This window comes from Rattus norvegicus, chromosome 16, assembly GCF_036323735.1.
Source record: "Rattus norvegicus strain BN/NHsdMcwi chromosome 16, GRCr8, whole genome shotgun sequence".
Classification (NCBI taxonomy): domain Eukaryota; kingdom Metazoa; phylum Chordata; class Mammalia; order Rodentia; family Muridae; genus Rattus; species Rattus norvegicus.
In genome coordinates this window covers 34,038,309-34,060,207 of record NC_086034.1, presented here as the reverse complement: position 1 = coordinate 34,060,207, position 21,899 = coordinate 34,038,309, and the positions used below count along the sequence as shown (strand labels likewise).

General features: G+C 39.1%; 1 protein-coding gene across 19 annotated transcripts in view; it reads left to right on the top strand.

Annotated features, from left to right (window-relative positions):
* Window positions 1-21,899, top strand: part of Nek1 (NIMA-related kinase 1) — a 128,327-nt gene that overhangs the window by 77,211 nt on the left and 29,217 nt on the right. For 9 of the 19 annotated variants that reach the window (XM_063275216.1, XM_063275214.1, XM_039094360.2 and 6 more), the window contains 9 exons: window positions 330-413; window positions 837-920; window positions 1,274-1,351; window positions 2,055-2,150; window positions 7,897-8,025; window positions 10,724-10,789; window positions 10,863-11,190; window positions 16,738-16,890; window positions 18,659-18,820. In XM_063275216.1, the coding sequence (XP_063131286.1) occupies window positions 330-413; window positions 837-920; window positions 1,274-1,351; window positions 2,055-2,150; window positions 7,897-8,025; window positions 10,724-10,789; window positions 10,863-11,190; window positions 16,738-16,890; window positions 18,659-18,820 (1,180 nt within the window). 19 annotated transcript variants of the gene reach the window in all.

The window sequence follows — 21,899 nt, the reverse complement described above, 5'->3', positions numbered from 1 at the left end:
AATAAATAAATAAATAAATAAATAAATAAATAAATAAATAAATAAATAAAATGCTTTGGATTTTGACAAGGAAAACACTCGTACAGTCTTTAATGACTATAACAGCATTTGCAGTCTCTGTACTTAAGTAATTATACTTGGAGTTGATGGCTTCTGTTCTTGCTGAGTTTACATGCCAACATGGCCACGGGAAGTGCCAAAACTTCTTCAGTGGTATCTAGAAATGGCCAGCATAATCTAAAAGAAATAAGTGGCATGTGGATGTGCCTGGATAGCAGGCAATGTAGCCCCATGCATTCTTTAAACTTAGCACATTAAATGACAAACAGGGAATCCTGCAAAACCTGGCATCTCTATATGGAGGCAGGCCCAGCTCTTCAAGAGGAGGGAAGCCCAGGAACAAGGAGGAAGAGGTATGCTTTCCGCATGCTCAGCACCTCCGCCACGCAGCCATTTTTAAGTTTATCGCCTTCTTTTCTTGCATGATTTAAATGCTTAACAATTATTTTAAGATTTTGTTAAGTCTATAGGAACCTGTTAATATATTTTGACTGACATGCTGTGTCATAATTTTGCCCCATAACTGTTACTCAGTCTTCTGAGTTTCAATTTCTTTTCTTTTGATATAATTTAAAATTTTGTAATTATAACATTTCTTTCTTTGCAGAAATAAATTCCTTTAAATACTTGAAAGCTAATATTTCATTTCATTAACCAAATTTCAGAACTTTTGTTTCTTGTATTCAGATTAACACTTTTCTATAATTTTTTTAGCAGTAAAAATGTTCATAGTGTTTCTTTTAAGTAAATATTTGTTTTTGTTGTTCCTATTTTAGGTTTATCTGGCAAGACTGAGGCAAATAAGACTACAAAATTTTAATGAGCGCCAACAGATTAAAGCCAAACTTCGTGGTGAGAATGTAGGTAAAAATAAATTTTTCAAAAAATAATTGAATAAGTTTAAACATGCTACATCCATGATAATAAAAGTTAAAACCATTAAAAGAAAATGAAGGTCAGGGATCAGAAAACTATGTAGGAATGAAGTAAATTTCAAGTTGCTAAGATTATTTGATCCATAGGAATTTTCATAGAGAATCTCCTGCTGTCTATGACAGCAGTGGAGCCCACTTGACAGTGCTTTGGAGGGCTCAGGTGCAGCTCAGAGAAAACAGTGCTGAGCGCCCTGTCTCACCGCTGTGAGTTCAGTCAGAGGTAGCACTGAGCTTGGCTGCTGTTTACTAACTAGTGTGCTTGTTGACAATCGTTCTAGAAAGAAGCTGGTGGTACCAAAGGACAAGACGCAACTGAAGAGGCTGACATGAGGCTCAAAAAGATGGAGTCACTTAAGGTATAGACTAAAAAAGTGTAACTTCTTAGGAGAATGAAAGCTGAGAGAAAAAAGTTTGTTCTTAGGAGTTTTATATATTTGGAATATTTTCTTCTCTTATCTTTTGATTTCCCCTTATTCGTCACCTTACAATTACTGGAAAATAGCAGGTTTTTTTTCTTTATATAACATTTATAAAGAGCAGTTAAGTGAAATTATGATGTGAATATAAAACTGTGACACATGTAATTCTGTAAAAGTAGATTCTCATGTGATCCCAGCTGAGGCAAGGGAATTGCCATGAATTCAAGGCCAGGCTTGGTTGTGTGTGTGTAATCAAGACACTGTCTCAAAAAAGTAGCCATAAAAATGAAGTTTCAGGTGTGTCTGTGTCTCCAGAGATGAATGGAATTATGCATAACAGTTGTCATAAACATTTACATTTTAATTTCCATTCTAGCCCATTGGACTTATTTTCACTTACCAAATATCCATTCTTCCCATATTATCCAAGGTGAGAAGGATACTTAGTGTATATTTTTATTCTGGAAACAACACACACACACACTTCTTTTTTTTTTTTTTTTTTTTTTTTTTTTTTTTTTTTTACACACACACTTCTATGTTGACTACAAAATCAGTGTCATTTTAGACCCAGGTTGGAGGATGATGACCAAAGGATATCTTTCTGATAGCTAATTATGTTGATGGTTTTCACTTTCAGGCCCAAGCAAATGCACGTGCTGCTGTACTAAAAGAACAGCTAGAGCGAAAAAGAAAGGAAGCTTATGAAAGAGAAAAGAAAGTGTGGGAAGAACATGTAAGACTCTTGTACTTAAGCCTTCTTGAATTCATGTCCTTGGGCTCTTATTGAGGAAACAGCCAGGGCAAGTCAGTGTAAAACTCGGTGTGTGTGTGTGTGTGTGTGTGTGTGTGTGTGTGTGTGTGTATGCACACACATACACATGCTTCAAGTTCTAAGTGTGTTTCTTTTAAATCTTTCTCATAATGAGCTTCTTACCGTCATTTTCAGCTACAATATCACAATCACAAGTATAAAGGTCATTGTTCTTCTGTACTTTTAGATTAACCTTAAACAGTTCATTCTAACATTCTTCATAGTCCATGAAGGTAGGCAGATAATGATGTGTCTATCAAACCTGGTGAACATACATGTCGTCCAGTTAAGCCTCAACTTCTTTATTAATTAACTTACTTTTCATCTGACCACAGCTTCCAGGCCCTCTCCTCCCAGTCTTTGCTCCTCATCCCCTTTCCCCCACATCCACTTCTCTTTCTCTTCAGAAAAGGAGAGGGGCCTCCCATGGATCTCAGCTAGCTCTGGCCTATCAAGTTGCTGCAAGAAAAAGAGGATCTTTTCCTACTGTGGCTAGATGAGGCAGCCCAGTAGGAAGAAAGGATCCCCAAAACAGGAACAGAGTCAGAGACAGCCCCTGCTCCTCTGTTAGAACATGAAGAGCAAGCTCCGCAGCTGTAACGTGTGTGCAGAGAGCCTGGGTCAGTCCCAGACATGCTCCCTGGTTGACAGCTCAGTCTGAGTCCCCATGGGCCCAGGTTAGTTGATTCTGTGCGTTTTCTTATAGTGTCCTTGAACCCTCTATCAGCCTTATTTTTTAAAATGCTGAGTTAAGGCAAAAATTTCAGAGGGACATCAAATTATTTGATAATAGTTGGCATGAATTTCACTGTTGGCTCCTCACAGTCTCAGTCACAGGGTGAGCCTCCCCTTGTTTGCTCCCATCAGTATGCACACACAGACTCTCTTTGGCAGCAGGCCTCTACTTTCTCGCTTTGTTACTTATGTTACCTTACGGTAGAGTGAATGTCTGTGTCTCAGTTCATTCTGTGATTGGCATGTAGGACACTGGCACAGCACATTTATCAAATGTTATTGTTTTCTCTAGCCACAGCTCAACGTCATGTAACTCAGAAAACCCAAAATAGGATTACCTTTGTCATGGTGATGAAAAGAAAAACATGGATAAATCTGTTGGGAATTTTGTGACTCTGCTTATTTCAATTTTGTGTCTAGAGAAATGTTCAGGAAACATTTGTTTGTTCAATATAGCCTGGTATGGGGGCGGGGGACATATCTGGATTGGGATACCTGCCAGCAAATAGCCTGGAGTAGTCGTTTAAAGAAAGAGCATCCGTGGGTGCTACCAAACTGTGGATGAAATTATTCTATGTTCAGAACATGAGCGCAGACCCTTTTGATATGGTCCTGACATACCTACTCATCCTTAGTAATCCACATATACAGAGGAAATGATATTTACTCTTCTATGACTTCAGACTTGATAAAGTTCCTTACATTAAAGCTGGTCCCAGTTTGGGTTACTTTTTTACTTTTGTCATTTGGTGGCACTGCTGATTAAGTTTCAGCACATAGCAACATTGAAATATAAAATAAAATATCTTATAGTGATAACTGAAAACCTTCGGGGAGATGTGAGAAGGTCTTAAGTTTGTGGAGCTTCTGAGGACATGGCCGCTGCTATGCTTCCATAGGATTACTTTTAAACCTGTCTTGTAAGGACCAGGCATGCAGCTCAGCAGTACAGGGCTTACCTGCTGGCTTACTTAGGGTCTCCACTGCTGTGAAGACACCATGACCAAGGCAACTCTTCTGAAGGACAACATTTAATTGGGACTGGCTTATAGGTTTATCATCAAGGTGGGAAGCCTGGCAGCACCCAGGCAGACATGGCCCTGGAGGAACTGAGAGTCCTATATCTTGTTCTGAAGGGAACGAGGAGGAGACTGACTTCCAAGCATCTAGGAGGTCTCAAAGTCCACCGCCACAGGGACACACTTCCTCCAACAAGGCCACACCTCCTCATAACCTTCTAATAGTACCACTCACTGCCTGGACCAAGCATATTAAATCACCACACCTGGCATGCCCCACACTTTGGATTCAATTCCTAGTACTATTAAAAAATAAGAAAAGAAGGAGGGAAGAAAGAAAAAAAGAAGAAAGAAACAAAAGTTTCTTTTTTTAAAAATTTTTTATTAGATATATTTCTTTACTTACATTTCAAAGGTTATTCCCCTTCCTGGTTTCCTGCCCATATGCCCCCATTCCCTCCTCTTCCCCTCCCCCATATGGGTATTCCCTATACATCCCCCTTTTTGCCTTCCCCCATATTCCCCTGCACTAGGGGTCCAACCTCCAATCTTGGCAAGACCAAGGGCTTTCCCTTCCACCGGTGCCCCAACAAGGCTATTCTCTGCTACTTATGCAGTTGGAGCCCTGGGTCAGTCCATGTGTAGTCTTTCGGTAGTGGTTTAGTCCCTGGAAGGTCTGGTTGGTTGGCATTGTTGTTTTTATGGGGTTGCAGACTCCTTCAACTCTTTCAATACTTCCTCTAATTCCCCTCAAGGGGGTCCTATTCTCAGTTCAGTGGTTCGCTGCTAGCATTGCCCTCTGTATTGGACATGCTCTGGATGTGTCTCTCAGGAGAGATCTATATCCAATTCCTTTCCACATGCATTTTTTAGCTTCATCAATCTTATCTAGTTTTTGGTGGCTGTATATATATGGGCCACATGTGTGTCAGGCTCTGAATGGCCATTCCTTGAATCGCTGCTCTAAACTTTGCTTCCATATCCCCTCCTATGAATATTTTCCCCCTTTTAAGGAGTGGGAGCATCCACATTTTGTTCACCTTTCTTCTCAAGCTTCCTGTGGTCTGTAGATTGCATCTTGGGTAATTTGAGCTTTTTGGCTAATATCCACTTATCAACGAGTGCATGCCAAGTGTGTTTTTCTGTGATTGAGTTACCTCACTCACTCAGGATGATATTTTCTAGTTCATTCCATTTGTCTATGAATTTCATGAAGTCATTGTTTTTGATAGCTGAGTAGTACTCCATTATATAGATGTACCACATTTTTTTGAATCCATTCCTTAGTTGAAGGGCATCTGGGTTCTTTCCAGCTTCTGGCTATTATAAATAAGGCTGCTCTGAACATAGTGGAGCATGTGTTTTTGTTGTACGTTGGAGCATCTTTTGGGTCTATGCCCAAGAGAGGTATAGTTGGGTCCTCAGGCAGTGTAATGTCCAATTTTCTGAGGAACCTCCAGACTGATTTCCAGAATGGTTGTACCAGTTTGCAATCCCACCAACAAAGGAAGAGTGTTCCTCTTTCTCCATATCCTCGCCAGCATTTGCTGTCACCTGAGATTTTGATCTTAGCCATTCTGCTGGTGTGAGGTGAAATCTCAGGATTGTTTTGGTTTGCATTTCCCTGATGACTAAGGATGTTGAACATTTCTTTAGGTGCTTTTTGGCCATTCGATAATCCTCAGCTGAGAATGTTTTGTTTAGCTCTGTACCCCATTTTTTAATAGGGTAATTTGACTCTCTGGAGTCTAACTTCTTGAGTTCTTTGTATATTTTGGATATTAGCCCTCTATCAGATGTAGGATTGGTAAAGATCTTTTCCCAAATTGCCGTTTTGTCCTGATGACTGTGTCTTTTGCATTACAAAAGCTTTGCAGTTTTATGAGGTCCCATTTGTTGATTCTTGTTCTTAGAGCATAAGCCATTGGTGTTTTGTTCAGGAAATTTTCTCCAGTGCCCATGTGTTTGAGACTCTTCCCCACTTTTTCTTCTATTAGAGTATACCTGGTTTGATGTGGAGGTCCTTGATCCACTTGGACTTAAGCTCAAACAAAAGTTTCTTATCCAGAGTATGGTGCTGCATGCCTATGTGCCCAGCACTTAGGAGGCTGAAACAGGATTCTCAGGCTGGGCCTTGTGTCATGAGTTGGAAGCCAGCCTAGGCATCATGCACTTGGATACACACACACACACACACACACACACACACACACTCACACTCACACTCACACTCTCACACTCATATATACAAATCTGACTTAGAAGACTTTTCAAGCCAATACTTTAGTCTTGTTGAAAATTTTTATATTGGAAACTGGATGTGTTTTATAAAACTATGCTTAGAAGGAAGTAAATATTCTAGACTTAGCCATGTAATCAATTTCATTTTTAAAACTGCCATGTTTGGTTTTAAGATTTCATGGGTTTTACCTTCTATTCCTATACCAATACTGTGCAGTTTTATTACTATTGCTCTGTAGCGTAGCTTGAGTTTAGGGATGGTAATTTCTCCAGAGGTTCTTTTCAGGATTGTTTTAGCTATCCTGTTTCGTTTGTTTGTTTGTTTGTTTGTTTGTTTCATATGAAGTTGAGATCTGCTCTGTCAAGGTCTGTGGTAGCATTTTGATGGGGACTGTACTGAATCTGTAGATAGCTTTGTTTTGTAGATTGCTTTTCTGTTTGTTTGTTTGTTTGTTTGTTTGTTTCTAACCATTTTCACTGTGTTAAGCCTCCATAAGCATGGAAGATCTGTCCATCTTCTGATATCTTCCTCAATTTCTTTCTTCAGTGAGTTGAAGTTCCTATCATATAGGTCTTTCACTTGCTTGGGTAGAGTTACACCAATGTATCTTATATTATTCATATCGATTGGAAATTTCTTGCTCTGCCCATTTATCATTTGTATTAAGGAGGGCTACTGATTTCTTTAAGTTCATTTTGTATGCAGTCACTCTGCTGAAGGTATTTATCAGTTGTAGGAGCTCCCTGGTAGAGTCTTTGGGGTTGCTTAGGTATACTATCATAACATCTACACTAGCAATACTTTGACTTCTTCCTTTCCAATCTGTATCCCCTTGATCTCCTTTAGTTGTCTTATTACTCTAGCTAGAACTTCAAGTACACATAGTTCCTGTGAGCTAATTCCTCAGTTGTTCAATCTAGGCCTTAGGTGCTTAAGCCAGATTTGAAAGAGGGTAAATCAATACTTGCTGTGAGCTTCATACTACTTATTTCATTCGATCTCTTCAGAAAAGAGAAAATAGGGACAGTGCTCCTTTGTTGAGAAAAAAATGAGCCTTAGGGAGGCCAAGAAATAATGAAAAATGACAAGCTAGTGAGTTGGAGTTTGAAGCTGACTATAGAAGTGTCTGACTTTGAGGGCTGCTGGGGTAGTTGTGGGAGCAGGGGTTGCCAGGGAGGCTACTGGCTTCAGCACCTCCTCGGGCCTGCACAGCCAGTTCTCCCTGTCTTTATTGTTTCAATCTATTCCAGACCAGTAGCATCTCTCCTAACAGAGGTTTGCTTCTTTCCCCCTTTCTGTTACAGCTTGCAGTCCTTTAGGAGAGAACCTTGAACCTTACTGATTCTCAGTATTCGTTTTCTACATGGTGTTTGGTACCGATAGGAATATAATGCACCTTCCAGCCTACTAGTAGATTTTTTTCTAGAAGACTTTGATTGATCGTTTTATAAGACAAGACACTGATGTACAGTGGTAACCAGTTTTATTTAGGACTGGATTTACACTGAGGCTGGAGACTTTTCATGTTCTCTGTTTTGCCAGCACATGTATCATAGTATCCAACAACAATGAGTAATTAAGGAATGAGAAAGAGCTGTACTATGCATAACTTCTGTTTCTCCTTGAAAATATGAGATCCAGCCCGTTTAATTGTGCATTCTGTCTCCTGCAGTTGGTGGTGAGGGTAAAAAGCTCAGATGTCCCTCCATCTATGGAGCATCATGAAGCAGGTGGTTCTCCATCACAGCAGCAGATGAAACCTGTTATTTCTGTGACTTCAGCTTTGAAAGAAGTGGGCCTGGTAAGTTTCATAAAATTTAGAACCCCTCAAAGACTAGAGATTATTTTAAATAAAAATAAGTTTAATGAATTGACATTAGTTCCGAATGTCTCCTTGTTTTTTCTAAAGGACATATCTTCTGGAATTTTTTGAACATTTTTTGAACTGAATATTGGAGCTTTTCTGCCCATAGGTTTTATCTAGGACTCTGTCATGGATAAATAAACCTTGAGCGCTCTACTTCTGAGGATTCCCCATATACATAGTCAATCAATTTCAGATACAAAGTGTTTGAGAAAGAATGTCATGTTACTGCTGCTGTGTGTCACACAGGCCTGTCTGTGACGATGGCATCTGTCGTACTGAGTGATATTTCTCATCATTAAACCATATAACTATGTTAATAGTATATAATAGCAACTAGTAGCATATCGTGATATGGTTATATCATTGTGTTATGTGGTGTAACTAATCTAGAAAGCACTTGTGTTATATGGGGACTATACATAGGCTATATGCACTTACCCATTTTATTTTGAGAGTGAACACCTGTGGGCTCTGGCAAGGTAATAGAGAATTCCTGGAACCACTGTCTCACAGATGCTCGGTATACGAGTTAAAATATATATAATATATATGTTAAAATGACTTCCACTTTAAAGCAGTTTACTAGCAGACTGATAAGATAGTTCAGTGGGGAAAGGTGTTTGCCCAATGCCTGACAGTCTCAGACTGATCCACATGGTAAAGAGAAGGATTCCTACAAGTTTTCTTCTGACCTCCATACGTGTGGAGCAGCAGCAGCAGCAGGCACTCATGCCTGTGTATGTGTGCTAAATAATTGCAGTAAAAAATCATTTGAAGCCAATAAATGAAAATAATGTGGCAAACAGTTTTATACCCTAAACTTTATGATTAGCAATTTTTTCAAGAGTTATATCTCTTTAGCACTTAAAGTAACTAACTCTAGGAAGAAAGTCCCACCTATTTGAAATTCTGTGACATAGTAAATAATGTTCGGTGTAATTACATTAAATTTATTAGTTTAAACCTTCTACTTCTGAGTCACTGTATGCCACACAGATAATAAACAAAAAAAAAATGTGAAGAAGTGTAAGTTTAAACATGCAAGTATCTAAAATGTGAAGACTGTTCTGGACTGAGAGATCCGGCTCAGAGCGTGGAGTGCCTGCCGGGGTTTACATGGCCAGGAAAGCCCTCTGCTGAGCCCAGCAACTCAGCAACCTCTGTTCTCCTTTCCTAGCTGCTGCCTGTACCTTGTATTTCGTGAGCTTCATTAGGTTCCTCATGCTGCAGAGGTTACTGATCACTACAAAGATTTCTTACAGCCTTGTGCAGAATAATAAACCATTTCCTGGTCTCTCTTCAGTGCTTCCTGTGAGAATCTTTGTTGTCGCAGTAGGTTTTGTCTCTCTCTGATGATGACTTTGCATGTACTGCATTGTTTACAGCAACTTTAGATACCATTGTGTGATTTCCTTCCTGGTACCCAGGCTCACATCTCCAGTAGCTGTTCATCTCTCTGACTGCTTTCCTGGGTAAAATCCTCCTTATCTCCTTTACATGTATTACTTTACATCTCACCACTATTCTCTTACGTTTTCTAAATATTATAAAATTTGACATAATCCATGACTAAATGGTTTTTCTTACTACGTTATATTTATAGAAAGTGCTTGCTTACAACTTTGAAGATTATTTAGTCACACTGAGTCATAGCCTTCATAACCACTAATCTCCTTTTCATACATTCTTAATTGTTGTTTAGAATATCTTCATTATGCTAATCAAGTAAAATTTATATGATTAATGACACAAATAAGAATCTATTCTTGATTCGTTCTAACCTCTTTTCTTAGAGAAAAAAGCAAGTTGTCAATATGTCTAATGCTATGGCTTTGGGGTGTGTGTGTGTGTGTGTGTGTGTGTGTGTGTGTGTGTGTGTGTGTGTATGTGTATGTAAATGCTTTCAAAATACCACAGCTCATCCTGAATTATTCTGTCTACCCAGACATCCCCTGGGACTGAGAATTTAGCTCAGTGGGTAGAACACTTGCATGAGGCAAGTTCAGCTCCCGTGACCATTTCTTTTTAAGATGTACTTATTTCACATGTATTGGTGTTTTGTCTGCATGCATCTCTGTGCACAACATGCATGCCTGATGCCTGCCCCCAGAGGCCAAAAGAAGGTGTTAGATCTTTTAGAACTGGTGTTAAAGACAGTTGTGGATACTAGGAGTTATTCCTGGTTCCTCTGCAAGAGAAGTCAGTGTTCGTTACTAAGCTCTCTCTCTCTAGCCCCAAGAACTGTATTATCTTTTAGAACAGAAAGAAAGCAAAAATAGGGGCCCCTTTTTCCAGCTCTAGTAAACAAAGTATATGGATTTTCTTTTCAAATCATTTGTTGACTTTAAATTATCAAAAATTAGATGCTGAAGAGGACAAAGATAATTGTTATCTGTAACCCACAAATGTGGCAAATAAATGAGAATTGACCCTTGTATGTATTAATCTTATTGACTGATTGATCATGTTTAAATGGTTATCATTACTGATAATGAAAAAAGTTGTGTTAACATTTTACAGGAATAAGAAAAGTTCACATGGGTCAATTAAATGAAAAACAAAAATATCAACTGTTTCCCATTAAGTTTTAAATGGTTTTATCTCTTATTCTTTAACCATCTTGTGTTTAAAGGATGGAAGTTTAACTGAGTCCCAAGAAACTTCAGAAGAAATGGAAAAGAGTAACAATGCTATTTCAGTAAGTACAGTTTTCAAAACTTCTGTCAGGCATTTTATTTAATAACATGCTTACTAAAGTGTAACTGTTTCAGAGTAAGCGAGAAATACTGCGTAGGCTGAATGAAAATCTTAAAGCTCAAGAGGATGAAAAGGAAAAGCATCATCACGCTGATTCTTGTGAGACCGTTGGTCACAGAGATGAGAGAGAGTATGAGAAGGAAAATGCCATTTCCTCTGATCGCAAGAAATGGGAGATGGGAGGTCAGCTTGTGATTCCTCTGGATGAAGTGACACTGGATGCATCCTTCTCTGCTTCTGAAAGTGTGTATGAATATGTTAATGTCATGACTTGGTTGATCTCTCACATAAACTCAGATCCTGGCCATCCAAAGGAACCAACGTGTGGATGGCTAGAAAGAGGTAGAATAATTCTGGGCATCTCCTCATGGGCATGAAGTATCTTCTAGTAAAATATATCAAACATTAAAAAAAAAGTTTGGTTTTTGCAGTAGCAAAGATTTTTATATGAGTATAATCAAAGGAGAGAGAACTTAGGAAATGTATTTAAATTGTTTGAACCCTTTACAGCATGTTAAATTGTTACTGTTTTTTTGTTCTTGTTGGGGTGAAGGGGTCATTAGTGGGGAGACAATGTCTCATTATGTATCTAGGACTGTCCTTGACTCAGTCTTCTTTTCTGTCTCCCAGGTGCTTAAATTACAGGCATGTGTTGCCCAGCTCCCCAGCTCTTCCTTTTAGGAAATACACTAAATATATGTATACCAGGCTAGCCTTGAACTTACAATCCCTTAAGGAGGGTAGGATAGTATAGAAAGGGTGGCAAGTAAAACGGAAATTGTAATTGATAAATAATATACCAATAACAATGGGCTACTCTGAGCATACTTACAATGGCAGAAATGAGTCCTTGGAAGTCACGCAAGTAGTTTCTTTAAGCACTCGGTGGAAGTAGTAGTCAGCTAAGCCAAAGCCTAGCCAAGGGTTTAGGCAGAGAATAAGCAGGACTCAGGTAAGAGATTTTATCTCACCATGTCGCACTATGTACCCCTGTCTTTGAGCTCGTGATTGTCTTGCCTGTCTGCCACGTGCTGGAGGGACAGGTGGGTACCACCATCCCTAGCTCCTAGCCCTTGTGAAGCTTAGGGAACTTGATGTAATTCAACGTGGATGGCTACAACTCAAATCTTATGGCAAGAAATTAAACTAGGAGTGTTGGGAAAGCTGTATAGATCCTTATCATAAAGAGTTTCTACGTGCTGACTTCCAACAAGTACTATAGACTTATTAGTGTGGAAGGGAGACTTTAAATTGGGTCTTCCTGGTGCTTAAAGTAGACAATCTCAACTGGTCAAAGTGCAGAGAATACATGGAAGTGGAGTCCTTAGCCATAAGTGAAATCAATCTCTCTCTCTCTCTCTCTCTCTCTCTCTCTCTCTCTCTCTCTCTCTCTCTCCCCCTCTCTTCCCCTCCCTCCCTTCCACCCTCCCTCTGGCAAATGGCGAGGGAGAGGGAGAGATAGCTAGAGAGTACACAGGCATGCAGGAACTGTCATGGAAGCGGTGATGAAAGATTGTAAGAGCAGAGATTGGGGATGACTGAGTTGTAACAGCATCTTCTGGGCATGCAGGAGCACCAGTGTCATAAATTCATAGTGCTGTGCTTGTCTAAAGAGGATCAAGCCAGTCAAGATTCTATAATGGACGGGAAGTGGTCTGCAGGCCTCCATCCCTAACTATAGAGTTTGTGGCTTCCTGGGGAGGGAGAGTCATCCTCCACTGGATGGCCATGTACCCAGGAGTGTGCTGACAGCACAAATTTGACTCGGCGGTTTTTGGTTTGGGTTTTTTTTTTTTTTTTTTTATGGACATGAAATGAGGTAGGAGGAGAGGTATATCTGGGTGGAGTTGAGGATGAATATGATCAAAATGCAGTAGATGAAATTCTCAGAGAATTAATAAAAATGTTTTTAAATAAATTAAAGGGAGGTCATCATAAAATGTGATCTCTAGACAAGAAGGTAGTGTATACTTTACACTTACAGCTTTTATGCTATCTGTTACAATCAATTTTGAGACCTGTAGAACAAAGCATCAGTACATTTGAACATGGCTTTGTACAGCTTTTATTTATAGACCATTTTTATTTACTTACTGTAATTTGAGTTTTATATAATTTCTTTAGTATATTCTGTTTCTGTTCTTGGAAGAAAGCTTTCGATTACTTTCTGGAGCGTTTTTGTAATAGCTGCTTTAACTTGTTGGTAGGTAATCCAACATCTGTGTTACATTGTATTGTCTGTCTCCTGTAACAGTTAAGATTTTGTGTTTGGGGGTTGGGGATTTAGCTCAGTGGTAGAGCGCTTGCCTAGGAAGCGCAAGGCCCTGGGTTCAGTCCCGAAAAAAAAGAACCAAAAAAAAAAAGATTTTGTGTTTGTATGTCAAGGGATTTCTAATCAATCTTCATTGTTAATATTAGCTGATGAGACTTGCTTAAGGCCTACAATATGTTGATAGAGTTGTGTTAACAGTTAGCTTAGTTAGGGTTAGCTGTAAGTTCCTCTTTCCTCATGTGGTTCATGATTTTGGTGTTAGCTCATTTCTCACAGCCTGTCAGTGCTACTCGATCTTAGTATGTATTCCACCTCCTAGTCTGGGACCTGGGCAGTAGTCTGTTAATTCAGTTTCCAAAGTTTTTGATACTATACACAAGATCATATCCACATGTACACTTAGGAACAATAACCTGGAGGACTAATAAATCACATCATAGGATCACACTGTTGAATTTTGTGATGTCCCTGTCACCTAGTGTTTTCTGGTTTCCGAGGACTCTTCTTTGTCACCTAGCCAGTAAGCTGAGAGTTTGGGTTTTAGCTGTTTTTGTATACAGTCCTATGGGTCTACATTGTATTTGTCATTTACAATGCTCTTTATCTTCTGTGAAGAAGAACTAAGAGTTGCTATGCTGTAATCTCCCCAAGTTCTTTCACCTTGTATATGTGTGTAAATGTTTGCCATACCACCTTTAGCAAATATTTGTTCATGACCTCTGGAATTCTACCCTGATGGTTTTTTCTTCCTATTTGGAAAACACTGTTCTACTATTTAGTTCATGGGAAGCCATCTATAACTCTCCGTCTTAGCCATCCTCTGTGTGCAGTGAATGGCTGTCCTCTTCCTCCATGTGTAGTGTATGATTGTCCTCTTGCTATTTCTCATTCTCCTAAGGGCCTAGTATCAGGGAATTTGATGGTGACACCTTGTTATCGCATCCATCCTATTGTTTGGCTTGTGTTTCTTAGATTTGTGAGTCATAGCTGTCATCAGTTTAGGAATATTCTTGGCTGTCATTTTTCCTGGGTTTTTGTTTGTTTTGGTATTCCCTCCTACAAGTCTAGTATTGATATTTTTCCTCCTCATTCTTCCTCTTCTTTCTTTCTTCTTTCCCTCTTCTTTGAGTGATGGGGTCAATCCCAGAGCCTCTGCGTGCTATGCAAATACTCTGCAGTTGAACTACGTACCAGGCCAACTTTCCTTACTTGTCACTCCCACACCAGTCTTTAGTTTGTTGAACCAATAAACTTCAGCTATGTTAATCACTGTAAATGTCCTTCTCCAGTAAGTAATCACATCATCTCTGTCATTTGGACATTGGTTTTGATTGGTTGATCATACTATTCTTGATTATTTTTGTTTAGGGACAAACACTGGATTTTAATTTATGGGATTTATGCATTTTTATATTTTGATCATTATTCTTGACCTTTGTTCTGGAATACAGTTAAGTGAGCTATGAATATCTTGATCCTTGTAGATCTTCGTCCTAAGCTTTGTTAAGTGGATCATGCAATGTTTAGTCTATGGCTAATCTTTTCCCTTCTACTGAGTCAACAGCCTTTCTGAACAATCTGCCTCATGGCTCGTTTGTAAATTACAAGTATTTCTGTTCTCACTGACAGAAATAGGAACTATTTCTGTCTCTCTATAAACTCCAAGCCTTATTCCCTTGATTTTGGGTGGTCTCTCAAGACTACAGTGATTTCCTTGCATATGATGTGCAAATCAGTTTTCAACTAATGGCATGCATCAGCTTTGTGAAATCTATTTTCTCTATGTGTCCTTCTGACAGACACTAGCCTTTTTATCTTCCTTACACTCCAAGTTCTGTCCCTTCAACTGAAACTGACCACCAACCCTGAGTGTTTTTCTCCCCTTACTTTAAAGAGGTTGATTTTTTTTTTAAATGGGTCTTCAGTTTTTTCATTTGTTCCAGAAGTTTTCTTTTCTATTGGTGTTATTTGGCACTCTTCATTACATATCAAATAACTTTCAGTTCTGAGTTTTATTTCTATTTTTTATCCAGTTTTAACCACTTTAATTAAAAGTTTATTATAAAGAACTTGTGAATAAAAAAAATCATATAGCAGGCTTAGACAGACGCAAAGTCTTTTATACATCTCAGCCAACTGTTATACTGTAAGAACAGCATTGTAATGCTGTAAGGCTTCACCACACTGGCTTTTACACCTCAGGTATCTTTGTATATTTATAGACACATACACACACACACACACACACACATACACACACACACACACACACACACAAAACAAAGTTAAAACAAGAAAAACAATCTTCTTTCATGATTCATGTGTCTTTTACCTTAGCCATAGTTTTGAAAATTAGGTCCCTTATGCTAATCATGTCAATGGTACAAAACTGAATAATTACTTAGTGATTTGCATTTCCCGTGAGATCTTGGAGCCTGTTTGCTGTTCCTTTTTATGCTACATCCTCAATCCTAATAAACTGTCTTTCAGATGGTATCTTAGTCAAAGCACTGTAGAGGAACATAACCTACAGAGTGAATCTGTATTACAAGAGGGCTTATTGAATTGGCTTCCATGACACAGTTTCAGGTCTGTCTCACACCTGAAAGGCCAAGAATTCACTTGCTGCTCACTCTGTGAGTCTGGATGCTTCATCAGTTCTAACCTGGGACCAAAGGCCTGAAGGAATCCGGAGAGCACTGGTCTTTAGTTGATATTGAAATCCAAAGAAGCTAGGCTCTGGAATCAGGGAAGGAACACAGCAAAGATAGAAGCAGCAGCAGCAGCAGAGCAGATGGACTTGCCAGTGAGAGTGAAGGCAAGCAGGCAAAAAGCAAAGCTTCACAGACCTGGTCTGCCACCAGGAGGTGCTGTCCACAGTGAGGATATGTCTTCCTACTCCAAATAACCTGATGGAGAAAATCTTTCACAGGCGTCCCAGTGACCTGCCTTTCAGCTGGTTCTAGATCCAGTTTTGTTGGCAGCCAAGATTGAAAATCATAGCCTTAAAAAATCTCTGCTTGTGTGGGCTATAACTATAAGACCATATTAATGTATACCCTGTAATATAAATAGATTACTCTTGAGTATATGTATTCGAGTTGTTTATTTTATGTGTATAAGTGTTTTGCCTGAATTTTTGTCTGTTCATTAACCTGGTGTCTTAAGAGGCTAGAAGAAGCCATAAGATCTGTTCAAACTGGAGCTACAGATGTTTGTGGACCACCATGTAGGAGCTAGGAAATGAACCTGGTTCCTCTGGAAGGGCAGCCAGTGTTCTCAGTCACTGACCATCTCTCTAGTCTCTGTATTCATGTTTTATTACTAAATATTCTCATGACTAATATTTTTTGCTTTGCTAAATTTTATTTAACTTAGTTATTCAGAATTATTATTGTAAAAAGGAAATGTTAGTTGCCTGCCTATGGTATATAACCTAAGGCAGATTTTCTTAGTCTGCCTTCTTCCTTTTAGCCCATATGTTTATTTATCTTATAACTTATGTTTATATTAGCTTTTAGCATGAAGCACTTGGTTGTATAATAGTAAATAAATTACTAAGCAATGAGTTACTTTTAATTTTTGAGGATTATTTTCCTGTATTTCTTTCCTCACAGAACATACTGTGGGAGAGGTTATTAAGTTAGATTCTAGTGGCTCTCCAAGAAAAGTCTGGGGGAAAAGCCCTACAGATTCTGTGCTGAAGATACTTGGAGAAGCTGAATTACAGCTACAGACAGAACTACTAGAAAACACGCCTTTTAAAAGTGGTAAGCATAAGACCCAATATTATTAAAAATTAATGTGTCGAGATGTCTTCATTTTATTGTGTGGGATTATTTAACCTCCTGGGTGGTGATGGTTGTAAAGGAATCCTGAGTTATGGCTTAATGAGACATGAATGAAATCTAAATGAGGAAGCTAATTGAAGGAAACCTGGACGAGGGAGCTGGAAAAGTGCACGCATGTTTTCCATGAAATAATTTATTAAGATTCCTGATATATCTTTGAAGGAGACTCGGGAATTAAATAGAGTAGGAGAAATGTCTGGTAAATTTGTGTGTCATTATTTGGTACTGGGAGGGACTGCTTTCATGAGACAAAAGGAGGCCATTCTGGATCCATGAATCTTAAGTGTTTATGTCACAGCAGCACCTAAGAAAGAGCGACTGTGTGTGCAGATGCTCGTTCACAGGGGAGGGAGTAGATGGAACTGGATTCTGGCCATTTGTGTCACCTTTTGCATTCTTTTTTCTCTTGTTCCTTGAGGTTTAGCACAAAACTTGTATCTGAAGCATGTGAAAAATTGACTTAGGACGCGAGGATATTGACATGTTTTATAGGTATCAGCCAGACGCTGAGAAGTAGACTGAAAAGAGCCTGTGTGTGTTACAAAGGGGCAAAGGAGGTTTTTAGTTCCTTACTAAAGGTGAACATCATAGCCATAAGTCATGAAAACAGTCTCCTCACCGACTTCCCATCTAAAGGTCTCAACCACCTCTTTAATATCACCACACTCAGAAACAAGTCCCTTCAGGGTCACTTGGGCTCTCTATATCTAAACTATAGAAAGAAGTAATAAATTGAAATCCAGGTCTTAACAACTTCTCTTAATCTGCAGTCATGTCAACCATGCATCAATTATGTCAAGCAGGCCCTGCAGAAATTAGATTGAGTTTAGGGTTTTTCCACATGAGCACAATGAAGTGAGTTCAGTAAGCTGAGGGTATATGCAAAAGAATGATTCTAACGATAGTTTTAGAAGGGTGGAAATCCTGGTCTGCATAGGGAATTCCAGACCAGCAAAGGCCACATGGTGAGACCTTGTTGAAAAATGCTATAGTAGAAGGAGATGGGTAAGAAACAGCACTGAAGGTTAGCATTGAGGATTCTGAATGTTGGGACTTTTGAGAGGCCAGAAGTTATAAGGTCTCTAAGGCATGACTTATTAAAACTAAGACAGTGAGGTTAAGAATAGTTCACTGAGCTGAGAGGTCTGCATATTGGCAGGATTACTTATTGTGTGTATCATCTACCTATGGCAGAATTGCTTTTAGGGAGTTGGTACAGTGGCTGCTAAAATGTTCAAAAGTCAAACAGGAATGACGACAGTGGATAGCCCTAGGCAGGTGTTATATAACAAACCAGTTCTTTACTGGAAACAGCCAAAGTGTACAAAATATCACAAACTAGAAGTGTCAGTTGCTATTATGAAAAAAAAAAGCAGGTGGTTAATAATTTTTAAAGTCCAATTCTAATACAGGTATATTTTACCCCAAAAGAAAAAGAACATGCAAAAAAAAAAAAAAGAAAAAGAAAAAGAACATGCAAACTGTGTTAACTAGCCTAGAGGTCATAATGGAACCCAGTTTGACTGCCACATTATCTAACTCACTTTAGTTACTAGTGTATAAGAGAGCTTCACCAGTAACTATTTGTTGCAACAATCTGAGTTAGGATTTTTGTTTATTTGTTGTTTGTGGCTGTAAATGGCATTGCCCTTCTGAGAGAGTAGACTTCATTCTTTTGCTTCTGCAGAGGTTTGTGTTGAAGAGGAGAACTACAAACCCCTACTCACTGGAGAAGAGAATCTGCAGTGTATTTCAAAAGAAGTAAACCCATCAGCCACTGTTGATACTGAAACAAACAGTCCAAAGTTTGCTAAGGTGTCTCCAGCAATGTCCGAAGGAAATGTGGAAGGTATGCTATAATGATTTTAATTAGCAAAGTTGCATTTGATACTAAAATTTTTTATCAAGATTTGTGTATGTGTTTGAGTAATTATCTTGAATTAGACTCACTCTTTTTATACTTTTAGCAACTGTAGGGTTTTTTCTTCCTGCTTTTGGTTTTCAAGAGCAAGTATTTTCAAGGTTTTCTTTACATGGGCCAGGCTGGTCTCCCAGAATGCAGACTCCTGGTGTCACTGCTGGTGTTCAAAACCTTCAGGCATGTATGGACATGCACACTGGGAACAGGCCCTTCTGTTTCATTATTTTATGAATCAGGGACTGAGTCAAGTCTTGGCTTATAATTTTCCTAATACATTGTCTCTTTGCCTAAGAGATCACTAAGACTGTTCTGTCTTCTTAAAAGGTACACCTCACAGGCTTAGTACCATAGGCCTCTCTCCCTCCCCTTTTGAGAGCCATGTGGATACAGGGAATTGAGCCTGGTCTGGAAAACAACCAGTGCTCTTAATTGCTGAGCCATTTCTCAGGCCCTATTTTTTCCATCTTCTGTGCTTTACTCTGTGATGACTCAGAGATCCTGTGGTAGGGGACACAGAAGTCCCCTCTGAAAGAGAAAAGTTCTAATAAATCTACAGCCATCTTGGGTGCTAGAGTAAAAGCTGCTTATGTTTGTTTGTTTGTTTGTTTGTTTGTTGCTTATGATCTTTAAAATTAGCCAGGGAATTGAACTGGGACCGTTAGCATTTCTGCGGATCACAGCTGTCACAGACCCACAAAGTCAACCTACTGTAGGGAACCAGGCGTGCCTTTCAAAAGGAAGACTCTGCAGCCATGTGTAATCCACCAGTCTGCTCAGTAATTAAAAATTATTTCATTTCTTCTACACACAAATTTATCCTTTAGTCTCAGAAAATTGCCATGGGGTTCTTCTGAGCTAGATGAACTTCTCTTCTGATGCCCCTGACCTCCAGATACCAACTAGAAGCTGCCAGTTTTCTTACCCATCCAGTCATGAATTGTAGTGGCATCACCTCCATTGTGTTTCACTTGTGAAGGTAGAACAGTGCTTTCTGCAAAACGAGACTCCCAGGAACTGTTCCATGCAACCATCTTTAGTTCACCACAGTATGAGAACTGGAAGCATGAGAACTGGAAACATGGTTATTAGTGGCTGTTAAAGGATAATGGCTGTGCGCCTCAAAAGATGTACACATTGAAATCTAAACCCCTGTGTATTTGGAGCAGTTAACTTTTGAATTACGGTGAAGCCTTCTGAATGGCATTAGTACCCTTCTAAGAAGAGGCCAGAGAGCCAGCCTTTATGCCATACTAGAAATACAGGAAGAAAAGACTGCCCGGGTACCCAGAAGAAAACCTCTTTCTCCAGGACTTACTGTGCTGGAATCCTGCTACTAGATTCTCTGACCTGTGGAGCTAAGCAAATTAATTTCTATTTAAGCCACCCATTCTGATATTTTATTATAGCTTAAACAAGACAGAGTAAACAAGACAAGAGTAAAAATTTTAAGAAGAAATAAAATCAATTAGTAGGATAAGTATGCATGTAATGAAGACTGCGTAGCCTAGGTTGGGGCGGCAAGCCTAACATTTCCCGCTAAGAGCTGTAGAGTACATATTTTAAGCATTGTGAAAAGTATGGGCACAAATTGAGTTTATAGAATAAAGTATGTTGGTTTTAACATAGCTATAGATCATTGGGGATCTGTTAGATTGTGGATCTGCATCTTTAGGAAGCTGATAACCCCACAGTCCAGCCCCACAGCCTGACGAGATCAGGCTTTGCTCCCTGCGGTTCTTTGTCTGGAGCCGTCTGTGCTGTGCTTTTACCACCCCTAATTCATAGAGCTGCACTGCAAGAGGCTCCTCAGTGCTGTCCACGGGCTGTGCTGACCTAAGTCATGTGATGGGCAGCTTCTTATCACTCGGGAAGGATAAGTCAGATGCTTCCCTCTGCTCAGGGGACTATTCTAGAGTTGCCTCACCTGTCATCCTGTCTACGACAGCTGTCTGTCTCTTACTTCAAGCTGTACCTCTTAATAAAACTGTGTCCTTGGTTCTACAGGAAGAGCTGTGCTCCATAAGATCTTCTCCTTCACACTGTCTGCTAGAAAAGGGGGACTGTCCTTTGTAAAGCTTCCCTGTGGCAAAGCCTAATCATGTTCCCCATTTTCTTGAGGCCTTTTCTCTTGATAAAATTCATCCCTGAAGGAAAACTTGTGTCAGCTCCTTTCTAGAAACAACCAAACCATTTGCCACTACCTCTTTTTCTGTTTGACAAGAACAGAATTACATACTAAAAAACGAAACAAAATAGGTTCTTTCCCCTCAGCGCTTACTTGTGTATGAATGACCAAAAACATTCATGTGAGCAACAGATAAAGATTATTGGAATTTGTACGTCTCTTGTCTTTCACAATGGATTATGGTCAAGTCATTAGAAATTTAAATATAAACAAGAAAAGTATGTCTCGGGTCTATGAAAAGTAAGCATGATATTGAATTAAGTAAGATAAGATCTCAGACAGGAAAATGAGAAGTATCAGTGGTGCTATAGCAAAGGCTTGGAGTTAAAGCACTAATCATGAGGACCAGAGTTTGGATCCTGGCACCTACACGACATGCCTGGCATCCTGCAAACACCAATAACTTCAGCTCTGTGGGATCTAGCTCTCACCAATAACTTCAGCTCTGTGGGATCTAGCTCTCTTCTAGCCTCTGTACATATTCACACAACCTTGCATACATACATGTACTACATACATCATATATACATACATACATACATACATACATACATACATACATACATACATGAATGAGATCTTTTTTAAAGGCTGCCAGAAAAACAGTGATAGTTCCCTAGCTATTAATTATTTGAGGATATAAATGAAAATAGATTTAGTATACTCCACTTCTTTTCTAGGCCATTGTAAAAATCCAGGTAATATATTTGTGTGTGTGTGTGTGTGTGTGTGTGTGTGTGTGTGTGTGTGTGTGTGTTTCTTGGAAAATAGATTATAAAGACTACAGTTTCCTTACTACTCACTAATATCACAGTTTATTTT